A 12399-nucleotide genomic window follows, 5' to 3' on the forward strand; every position below is an offset into this window, starting at 1 on the left:
GAGCAATGGCGTAGGTCAGGACGCCAAACAACTTTGAGGGATATCAAATGGACCTCGGCGCAAAACCGCCCGCATTCACATACCCTAACCCCTGGTGAACTCAGCTATGAAATCTTAACGCGCAATTTGGATAAAGTGCCGTTTGACAAATGAATTTCGTTTTTTATCGTAGTATCGTCCACCATGTCCTTGATTCTGAGTTCTGGCTGACTTTTAAAGATAATGAACGGCGCCTCGCGATAACGGAGACGAAAACATTGCATTATAGTGCGATCATCATCGAAATGAGGACATTCACGGTTGAAATGGGATTGCCTCTAACGTGGAAAAATTGAGGTAGGCGTTTCCGATGGTATGGTCACATAGTTCGCGCTGATGAGAACTCACTTGCTAAGATTGACCAAAGCATTGTAGTCGACTACCAAAAACACGACTGGTGGTGGTGATTTGAGAGTCTCCCGATATCACCCAGCCTAAGATGAAGAATAGTATATACAGCCCATTAGTTAAGCTTAGCCGGCTCTTTTGCAGGACACTTACCTTAAGTGGAGGGACATCGACGAATGCAATTTGTCAATCTCGTACGGTTACGTTTCAGGGTGCAGCTCAGACCGCTTGAGTGGATAGTCTCTGATTACATTTGTGTCTTATAAATATTTTGAAATAAAACTAAGATTCAATTCCAATGTTATATTTATTTGATGTATCTTCTAGGCTTTATTCAACTTTCGGTTTATCAGTTTTGGGAAGCCCATAAACATATCAAGAAGACCCACACATAAATCTCAAACAATCGAAAATATACTCGTGTTTGTCATAACTCCATCGTCGTCGTTCAAATAAATATTACTACGATTTAAAAAAAGGATTACAACTGGTCATACAACTACATTCTACTTAAAGAAGATATCTTCAATGTCATGGAAATTATGACTCTGAGGTGGTCGCTGCTGTTCAACGTTGGCAATCACATCATTGATCTCGTGGATGATACCGTTCTTTCCAATAATATCACATTTTGTAACTCCAGCATTCTCAATTTTTGGTCTTCGATCCCGGCTCAATCGTAACTTCCTATTGTTGATGGTCTCGATAGTTCGGACGAATGGCCAATTGGTAGGGATGATTCCTGCGCAGCAGATAACGTCGTTTACGATGTGAGATTTGACAAGAGCTTCTAGTGCGGCTCGATTTTCCGGCAGGTTCTTGAAATAGTCTTCAACTTCAAGGAATACATCATTTTTGGGTACCAGAAGAGTGAAACTGTCATCCTCTTTCCGTAGAAGGTGTGTTAGGTTGGCATCTTGAATGAGTTTGTAGAACATGCTATAGTTGGGATTCGATTCGAGGATTTCGAGAAGATTCTGCAGAGGATGATAGGCAATATTAGGCTATCGTAACATGGATAATTTATTAAAGTGTTTACCTTTTCTGGTGGTGCAAGGATTTTGTCTACTTGGTGTAAAACTGATCCGCAGCTTTCGTCATCAAAGTGCACCAATCGAGCGCAATTTACTGTTGCTCTGTTCATGACGTTATTGAACAATGCATGTGTGGAGTAAAGGTTGACCCTGAGTGGCAAACCGGAACGTGTTGGCATCATCTTTTCGCTCAGGTCACATGTCTTGATCATCGGCTCTACCACGTGATATCCCAGGAAAGTTTTCAGTTCTTCATTACCTTTCAATCCTTCTGGATTTTGCTCCAGCTCCTTAGCCCATTTACTTCCCTCCAATGCTCTGTCGCTTGGGGCGAAGAATGTAACGTTGTTGAGATCATCGTATTCATCTTGAAGATTTGAAGCTTCAATTAATTTCTTGAAGATGGTGAGGTTTTTCTTTTCTAAGAGGGAAGAAACCGGCAAAGCAGTGTCAGTAGGCATGATAGTGTCGACAATGTGGATTACGCCGTTTGTGCCCATGAGATCGGTTTCAAGAATCCTAGCTTCGCCATTGATAATGATATCCTGAACTCCGGCAAGATCTGAAACTTCTGTTCCTTGAAGTTTCTTGTCGTCCATTCTGCTGCGTTCGAATACCATCGCTTGACCCATTAGGTTATAAGCGGTTGTTTTGGCATCAGCTACTGCTGCTACAGAGCAGAAAGTCAAGTCCAAGATATGGTTTTTGAGGATGTCTGCAAAGTAGAAAAAAGATATTACTGTCGTATCATCCGATGGTTCGAATAAAAGTAACTGAATAGCCAAAATTCCGAAATTTGACTGCATTTGATGATAAAAATTGGAAGGGCCTTATCTTGAAAATACTACATTAACCAGAGCCAAATTCAATTTATTTATTTGAAACCTTATTTAGCTTTATATGTAGTTCAGGCGAAATGATTCAGAAATCCCGGGCCTGAGGTGAAAAGTTATGTACCCCTTTCTCCCAAATTGAGCCACTATTATATTTCGGGCCCCAAAAAATCCCGGGCTATCACCCTTTTCGCAGGGCTTGCGACTAGTATTCTAGGTTTACATTTTAACTGTAATGTGTATCAAGTTTTCTACTATCGTAGAAAAGTGAAAATAGTTATAATGAACCTGCATTTTACGAGTTGTTTAGAAAACTATCCTGAGTAAACTTGTCAACTATGAAAACAAAGCTCCACCTTATTGAAAAACCTAAATACAGTAGGACGAACACAAGGTAAGCTTTGGCCTTACAAATAATAAAAATTAACTCGAGATGCTGTTTTAATCAACTATAACCACCCAGACTCATTACGAATATCGCACGCCGTAAACCACCTATGTTCAATCGCTGTCGATCCCTGGCAGTGTGCTTCAGTCGCTCCCACGATCTTTTGAGAAGCCTGCACTCCTCCTGCATCGTTGTGCGTCATGTAGTGCAATATAGTCAAACTTTATTTCATCGTCGCTTAGAATATAGTTTCAATATATAATAATATGAGGAAATCCATTCCATGACAGAAGTCCCCGAGTTGTTTATTTAAATGTAGGAAATGTTGAAGCAAAACGGGACGTGCTCCCGGAATGATGGAACCAGCTGGAGTATGGCCGAAACAAAAGTAACCACCAGAGACCGAAGTTGAAGCTGTTGGTCCATATAAACTGTTCTTTCGACTATACCACTTATCACAACTCTGCTACCACTTATTGTGAATTCCCACCAAATGTTCCTACTATTTCGTTTTTGAAAGAGCGTCTCATGCCTCTGCATATATTGTAATTTACGTTTAGAGAAAATCCTCCACTCATCGCGCAATGAGTTGGGATTTAGGAAAACACTCAAAGTCTTCCCTGCATGTCGTAAAAGACCCCTAAAAGGTACAGACATCTATGGGTTTGCAACCTGCTGATTTCGAAACTTTACTGCTAACGAAAAGTTAACAACACCTCGAATAGAGACTGGTCTCACGCCTACGACCTCTAGCTATCGGAAATTGTTAAAGACTGGTCCCTGAAATGTGCGCACCCTCCTCAACAACGGTATCGAGGGTCCTCTCGCATTTCCAACTCAAGCGCAAATTCCAGCGTCATAATCTGGAGATTCTGAGGCTAAGCGAACCGAAATTGTGCGACTCTGGAGAGTATTCCACTCAGTCTTCCGGCACTGCGTTTTTATATTCTAGAAAGCCAAGTGGTAGCGGACGCTCCGAGAACACCTAACTCGAGCATGTGATCGGGCTTGTCTTACTGATCAGACAGCAGATAGCTTGAACAGCTCGCCTGATAATATTGGTGACTATTGACCTGTCATCAAAGATGCTCTTCTCTCAGGCGCTACGCAGGACAAAGAACTTGCATGTGATCGCCATTCTTTCAATGGTCCTGTGAAGAACATTATCGGTCGACTGCCAATTGACGATGGCTAGCAGTTGATGAGGTGGAAGGAACACTTCAGCACAGTCCTTAACCAGAACACATCTGGTGAATTTCCGCCTCTTGCCGATAAAATGGCTAGCCACCGTAATATGCGGATACAGACTGTTCCTCCAAATAGAAGAGACATCATCTCGCTCATCAATGCACTCAAACGGAATAAAACCGATAGGCTTCACGATCTTCTCGCAGAGTTATTCATCGCTGTATCTGCAATTTTTGCAGACCTTTCAGGTTGAGTGGAAGACGGGGATGAAAGCCATCCATATTTGCAAGCTCTCTGCTGTTGCAACGATAATAGCTTATATAGTCCTGGAATGTATCAAGGAACACATTAAAAGCCTGATCGACAGAGATCAGGCTTGTTTTCGCTTCGGATCCTTCCGCGATGATCACATCAACACCCTGTGGACTGTGCAAAAATTCGCAGAGTGCTCTTCACCGATTTCGAGAAAGCTATCGACATGTGCAAGTAGAGTGTTTTACGTAAGAGGGGCATTCTGAGGAAAGTAGTATTTGTTATCAGAGCGATATATGATGGCACAAAATGTCACGTTCTGCATCGAGGTAAAATCTTAGAGCAATTTGAGGTCTAAAACGGAGTCCGCCAGGGTTGTATCTTGTCAACGATGGTCTTTCTTCTTGTTGTAGTTGACGTTCTTCATGTTGCTTTATCCGGATGACGAAGAGGAGTTCAATGCACTATGACATCTTTTCTCAACCACTTGGACTACGCTGATACCATCTGGAGGCCATCGAACTTGGCGAAATGGTTTTGCATTTGGAAAGTGAGGCAAGTAGAGTCGAACTGAAGATAAACACCTACAAAATCAAGGTTTGTAGTTTGACTGACTCAGCTTCCTAGGCATTATTGCTGGACGTATTAACAGCTCTAGATCCGTTTTCGCTGCCTGGTGGCTTGATATCATTTCGAGCAAAGGATATTTTCGGCTAGCAGGCCAGTTACCCACGGATGAGAAGGCGGAAACGGTAGCAGATAGGTTACATATTAGGGAAGAACGACAACCCTGAACGCTACGCCACTATCCGAAGATGGCCGATGGGTGGGCCGCACCAGGGACATATGGCGCAGAACAGCCTCAACGAAGGATGACTCGTAGGGGTGGTTGACAAGCTATGCTCCAGTAAGAAGTAAATGGTGACCATATGTCATGTGATCCTACGCTCATGACACCCTCGCTTTTCACAAAAGACTTACGCCCTCTTCTGATTAATTGCTGCAAATCTTAAATTCTTAGAACTATGTTACCGAAAAGAAGGCGAAAACAACGAAAGTCGGTATTAGTGTAATTGTCCATCCGGGGTCAATAACAGCGGTCACAGATAAAAGGACACTTAAAATCCAATTTCGGGTCGTGCACTGGACCTCGCTCGAAAAATATCTGTGAGGTTTCAGCAAAATTATAACTCGCTTAGCACATTCACGACAGGAATCCGAAATGGTTGCAACTTTTAGTCTTCAATATTATTAGACATAGAATGTCAAAATCAATGAGTACATCAAGTCCGAATGGGCAAGGAGCCGAGTTGACCCGAACGAAGGAGCTACGCGATTGTACTGGGTAGATTTATGGGTTCATTTTCCTCTGTGCACGCTATCGATTTGAAGAACATCCCGTTGTGGAGCTAAGAGGGACCGGGTTAGGATAGGCGCTTTTTCTCTCGCTTATTCTCGATGCGCTGTGTCCGGATAGCTGAGTGATTAGAGCACAAGGCTATCGTACGGATGGTCACAGTTCAAATCTTCCTGGTGACAGTTGAATTTGTATTGTGATTTGTGAATGAGTACCTGAGTCAAATTAGGATAATAATCTCGGGTGAGCGCAATGATGACCACATTGCCTCCTATAAGCTACTGTAATTCTGTAATGAACCGTGACGGTCTTGAATGAAGAGGTCTAACACTTACCAATCGAAATCCAGTTGAATTGTTGCGCCAGCGATTATTATTATTATTATCGATGCCACAGCAGCATGGCTTCGCGTATCGACGTCGAAAGATTTATGTGTATTTGCATTGAGGTACAAGCAATTACTGAGTTGAATGATGATGGAAGAGCATAGTCAATGAAAGTCGACTCATACTTTTCTACCGACGTGAATAATCTAGGCTCCTAACATGGTCTTGGATTCAGACGCGAACAAATCCAATATATTACATAATACAATCTTGGAATAAGTACAGACTTGCATTAATACAAGCTCAGCCACTGTTCCCCATTTAAACGCGACTGAACTTGACGGTCTCCCCGCAGAGTGATGTATCATTGCGACAATTACATTGTACCCGCAAGTACCGCAGATCCGCTAGTTCCACTCGTGAGGAAATTTTAGAAATCCGAGACTTTTCCACAGAATGGAAAGGGGGGATGATCGTTAAGATTCCAAAAAAAATCTGCCGCTCTGAGTGTGATTATTGGAAGGTTATCTGCATGCTCCATACCGCTACTCCTGGAACTCCTTAAAGAACATATCGAAAGGTTGGTCGAAAAGCAACAGGCTGGTTTCCGCTCTGGATCCTCCTGCATTGACCACATCAATACCTTACGGATCATTTTGGAACAGTGCGTGGAGTTTAAATCTCCACGTTGCCTGCTCTTCATCGATTTTGAAAACACTTTCGATAGCGTAAACAGAGACCGCATCTGGCGTGCTCTACGTGAACTCCGGAAAAACTAATAGCTATTATCAAGGCGACATATAATGGCCCCAAATGTCACTTGCTGCACCGAGGTAAAATTTTTGAGGTTTTGAGGTCGAAATCGGAGTCCACCAGGGTTGTATCTAGTCACCGATATTATTTCTTCTGGTTATCAATGACGTTCTTCACGCTGGCTGGTCCGGGGAACGTGGAGGGGTTTAGTGGATGGTGACAGCTTTCCTCAAACATTTTGACTATGCTGATGACATATGTTTAGTTTATCACCGGGTCATGGATTTTAGCTAAATGGCTCTGGATTTGGGAAGAGAGGGAAGTAAAGTTAGACCGAAGAACTTGGTCAGCGCAGAGTCCTGTCACTGTTGCGAACTGTGATCGGAAGGCGGAAATGGCAGTGGATAATTGACACATTATGGAGGGGCGACAATTGCATTGCTAGCTACGCCATGTAGTGAAATCGACTTTTCCAAGATGGCCGACAAGTGGGTCGTCTCAAGGGCAAAATGGGGCAAAAGAGCAGAGAAGGAGTGCGGGCGTCTCGGGAAGTCGTGACGAGAGCTGAAGTGCATTTCACGTAATTGCGATTGATGACGCGTAGGTGTTGTTGAGGTGCTATACCCCACGAAGGACTAAATGACAACCATATATAGTATATGCAACGTTATTAGTGATTTGAAGCTTCTGCACTATGTTGAGGGGGTCAGCTGGGAGTCATTTATGAGGATCATCTGCTCGACTTAAATGAAATCATTAGGGAAGTTTACCCTCGACTAAAATTGATGTTTCAGTTGCGGTTTGAAGGAAAAGCGGCTGCTATTGCCTGCAAAGTGATTTAACCATATGTATAATATAAACGTACCCAAATAGACTTAGGTGGGGTGTACTATGCGGCCATATTTACTAATTATCACTCCTTCGCTTTGTCACTTGTTCCGATCGATAGCAATTGGTCAAGGAACATTTTCATCAAATGGAATTTGAGCCTGCAAAATATGTGTAATTTTTCAAATAGGGAATAGATCACTGTTGAGCTGCTTAAACAAGTGTCCAGCCTAATCTAAAAGCACGGCAATAATCTTCCTGCTTACTTCAAACGGGTATATGCCAAATGCATCAATACTGAATAACACTTAACAATTATACATTATCCTCTTAAAAATAAACAAATTAAATATAAGAAAAAAGATTAAATCAACTTACTTGTTGCACAGCCACGTCCTTCCTTCAATGTCCTACGCAAATGCATATCCAACTTCTCAAAGGCCTTATCTGTAGGAGCGAAAATCGTTACTGGCTTATCACCTTCCAACAATTCGTTCATTTTTGTCTTCTCAAGGATGGTCCTCAGAACAGCCATATCACTTCGTGATCTAATGATGTCCATCACGTTCATTGTAACAGGAGAAAGCACCTTGTCCACAACATGTACAATTCCATTCGTAGTGACCCTATTGGCTTTCACTATTGGGGCACAGTTTGCAGTGTATCGGAATGGATACTCATAGTGTTTGCTATTTGGAGGTCGTGGGAAAATGTTGATGCGGATTGTGGCGTTATCAAAGTTCGTCTGAAGAAGTTCCTCGTTCTTCACATCCTGGATATTCACCCAACCGTCGACCATGTGATAAAGGGCCAAATCTTTAGTTGTAATTCCAGATGAATCGGCAGCACGTCGTGTGCGTCTCAATGGCAGGACAACGAGGTTCTAGGACAATTATTTATACATTAAATATATAGGTATAAAGTAGCTACTGTATCGAGTAGTATCAACTCCAAAAAGATAGCACAAGTAGCTAAGCCTAACACTACTGGAATCAATCTATTAACTTACATTCTCAAACATCTGCTCAGAGAATTCAGTAAATGCCTGATCTGTTGGCAAGAATAAAGTGATATTAGATAGAAGTTTCTCTTCGAGTCCATTGTTTCGAGCGGTTTTGATAAACTCTTTGGCACCCATTTCTTCAGCTGTGAGAACAATTGATTTCAAATCAATTTTCTCGCAGGGAGCAGTAACATCAGCATTTGGGGCGCGTCCGTAGCCGTGACAGCATTGGTGAGTTACGGTCATTGTCTTCTTTGCGCCGTTCTTGCTAACACTAGAAAGAAGGAAATAGGATTTAGTATGGAAGCTTACTTCTTTGGGTATGTTTGAGGAATTGGTTCCTAAGTACTTACACTTGTTTGCAAACATGCTTATGCGGTTTCTCTGTGCAAGAATTGACGCTGAATAATAGTCCACCAAATATTGGGGAAGGTTTCCTGATCACTTCAGCATCGCCGGTTCCAGCTACGTCTTCAACTCCTTCGATTTCGGTATCCTTGTCGTCTTCGATGTCTTCTTTGCGTTCTGTGCATACGTTGGGACTGGAAGTAGTAGGAATAATTACATTTAGCATCACTCACGGAGCAAGATAAATATCAAGAAGTAAAAAACGTATATTTTCTATAGAATGTATATGTTAGTGTGTTCAGTAAGACAGCCTTTGAAACATATCAACTCATTATGATATATGTTGTCACTCATTCTGATGCGATTTTTTTAAGGATGGTACTATCATTTAATTGAGGTACTCAAGAAGCAGAGTTCAGTAGTTAACCAATTTACATGATTACAAGGATACCTCTTTATTCCATAAAAGATATCGAAGATCTCTGAAGTCGTATTCCTGGTGAACTGGACAGTCCACGCTGTAACGTTTTTTAAAAGGTTTGCTGTGGGCTACACTAAAGTAGAAAGGACGTCTGATGGTTTCGTCCAGGGCGGAGGCAACTCATTATACGCTGCTTCTCCTCTGCCCTGGGAACAGCGTGACGGAAAGTGGTTAAAATGTGTTGTCTGCTTCCTTATGTGCACAACATTGATGCTGCGAATTATAATCAGAGCGAAAACCATGTTGTTCAGGCCTAAGCTATCAAAGCAAACTAGGATAAAAGTTTAGTTTGATTTCGATTCAAAGAGTTACATTAACGAATTTGCATTTTTAGTAACGCTTCAACCCAATACGAAGCGAAAAACATGAGTGACCAGCACCCTGTCTACATCCTAAGCTAGTTGATGGTTGTTGGCGTATTGAAGCTCTACTTAGGTGGGTATGAATCCACAAGGGGCCAATGTGAATATTTTGCCTCGAAATCTGATACTTCCTAAAGAACGTTAAGAACTTTCAGGACTCCGTCATGAGGAACTAGGACGTCCATAGTTTGCCGTGCCTTAAAAATAGCTTCATCTAAATCAAAAATTGTAATTTCACCTAGAATATAATATTATCAAATCAAATCAACTGAGTTGAAAATAAAGCCATGTTTCGCTTAGATCAGGTCGGCTGTTTCTATACCACGCATGACCGTTGTAGTGACAGCGACCATAAAGCGAGGGAATAATTAAACTACAAGGGTAATGGGAACCACTATGCATGCGTGGTTTCGTGGTAGGCGGACCATTTTGGTTCACCTTTTTCCTACTCCGAGTTGACGTAAGATTCATTTGCTGGTATGTGACATTTTGCTTACTATTACATCTCCATTATTCTTTTTTCGCATTCCTAATTCCCATTCCGACTTCACGTCATGCAAAAATATTAACGTCTTATAAATAGTGGCTTCAATTCCTTTTTGAAATATTTATAATATCACAAAACCCCTTAATTCGCCGAAACCCTAAACCTATTTAAACTTTATTCATTTAGATCCTCAAATATGAAAAATGATGATGATCAACCTTTTCATTTATCATTCTCTCTATAAATTGCATCGCCCGACCATATACATATCCATGCAAATGCAAACATATCATATTTTACCTAGCGAGTCATCTCAGGTAATTACGAAGCATTTATATATTTAAGTATTGCTGCGAAACAGCTCAACACATATGTCGCCTAGAATTTTTATTGCTGAAACTGAAATGAACATTCCAGATTATTCTTCGAGAAAAATACTGCCGGTGGTGGTCTCTGGTTATTAGCCTGCGATTTCAAGGAGCTTTTTTTGGAAAGCGGAAAAGAAGCGTTGGCCGGGAAAACCGTACTTGAAACTTATTTCTCCACAACGTTTTTCGTAGAGAAATTGAACTCCAGATTGTAAAATTTGTATTTTTTTCTGTTTTCGCATGACCAAGCGATATCCAATTTATTTTTTGTCGTTTTCGTTGGATTCCCCCCTAATTTTGCTTGTATTTGATGGTGACTTTTTGAAACAAGTTTTAAAACTTAGACGTGTAGGGTGGTCTAGTGAAAAACCGTTTTTAAATATCTTGAAAATTGTTGTTGATCGTGTGTGTTTCGAAAAATTTCACGTTTTCAGTACTTAGAAAGTACTAATCAAATTTGACTTATTTTTATAAAAAGGAAAAAAAAAAATTAACATTGCACACTCCACCCTCCGAATGAAGGAGCACGAGTGTTTAACTTCTCCTGTAAAAGAGCATCTACAAAAAGAACCATTGCGGCAATGCAAATTGTCCTTGAGATAAGCCCACCTTGTTGATCCATTCTCGGTTCTCCCTACACCTCGACCTTTAAACTTATCAATAATAAATGCAACGCATCCATATCGTCTATGTTATTTTCAACGGCGTGGGTAATTACTAGTCGACAGGATAGTAATTCTGACTCAGATTCAGATGAGAAATTGAATCAATTTCCAACAGCTGCGTTGGCTTGACTTGCTACGACCAGCAATGAAAGGATTATGACCCGCAGAAAATTACCTAGGGTTGGACTATCTAAAAGGTTACATTTATTTTGAAGCAAGATTTAAAAATGGATGGAATTACAGCCGAATTGGTTAAATATGGGCAACGAGGCATTATCTGTCTCATACATAAAAAGGGAGATATCACACAGTGCAGCAATTATAGAGGTATCACGTTGATCAGATTTTCTCTGTGCAGCAAGCGATGGAAAAACTTTTGGAATATGGACAGCAGTTGCACCATCTGTTCATCGACTTTAAAGCCGCCTATGATAGCATAGCCAGGGTAAAACTGTACACGGCCATGAGAGAATTCGGTGTCCCGACGAAATTAATAAGACTGACTAGGCTAACCCTGACCAATGTGCGAGGCCAGATAAAAGCAGCAGGATCACTCTCAAGACCATTCGACATCAACAACGGTCTACGACAAGGGGATGCGCTATCATGCGTCCTCTTTAACCTGGCCCTCGAGAAAGTGATCCGTGATGCTGAGGTAAATGCAAGAGGTACGATCTTCTTCAAGTCCACCCAACTACTGGCCTATGCTGACGATATCGACATCATGGGAAGAACCACCCGAGACGTACAAACTGCCTTCATCCAGATCGAGCAGGCGGCAGTTGGCGAGAGATCTTGGGCTGCACATCAATGAAGGCAGGACAAAATATATGGTGGCAACGTCAGCGCCGAAGACGAATCAACCAACAACATCAAACCGCGCTGGTCAAACACAAATACGAAGAAGAATAAGGATAGGAGAATACAACTTTGAGATCGTTCACAATTTCTCCTATCTAGGGTCGAAAATTACAACCGATAACAGATACGATGATGAAATCCGCGCACGGTTGTTGTCAGCCAACAAAGCCTATTTCAGCTTACAAAGACTGTTCCGCTCGAAACGTCTCACCATAGGGTCAAAGCTCTCACTGTACAAGACTATGATCTTGCCAGTCCTCATGTATTCCTCAGAGACTTGGGTTCTTAGCAAGAATAATTGCGAACTCTTGGCCACGTTCGAGAGAAGAATCCTCCGAAGAATTTTTGGCCCCTTACATGAGAATGGACGATTCCGTAGCCTACACAATGACGAAATCTATGAGCGATACCATGACCGTCCGGTTGTGGATAAAATCCGGCTCAATAGGTTACGGTGGGCGGGTCACTTAATCCGTAT

At 41.7% G+C, this 12399-nt stretch overlaps 1 protein-coding gene across 1 annotated transcript in view; it reads right to left on the minus strand.

The window, feature by feature from the left end:
* Positions 1–675: 675 nt before the first annotated feature.
* Positions 676–12399, minus strand: part of LOC119659173 (transforming growth factor-beta-induced protein ig-h3) — a 46154-nt gene continuing 34430 nt past the window's right edge. The window contains exons 4-8 of the mRNA XM_038067129.1: positions 8703–8891; positions 8356–8623; positions 7725–8229; positions 1427–2136; positions 676–1364 (exon numbers count right to left, since the gene is read on the minus strand). Coding sequence (XP_037923057.1) covers positions 894–1364; positions 1427–2136; positions 7725–8229; positions 8356–8623; positions 8703–8891 — 2143 coding nt within the window. The 3' untranslated portion in view covers positions 676–893. The remainder of the gene's footprint in view (positions 1365–1426; positions 2137–7724; positions 8230–8355; positions 8624–8702; positions 8892–12399) is intronic.

The sequence above is a fragment of the Hermetia illucens genome, chromosome 6 (genome assembly GCF_905115235.1).
Source record: "Hermetia illucens chromosome 6, iHerIll2.2.curated.20191125, whole genome shotgun sequence".
Taxonomy (NCBI): Eukaryota; Metazoa; Arthropoda; class Insecta; order Diptera; family Stratiomyidae; genus Hermetia; species Hermetia illucens.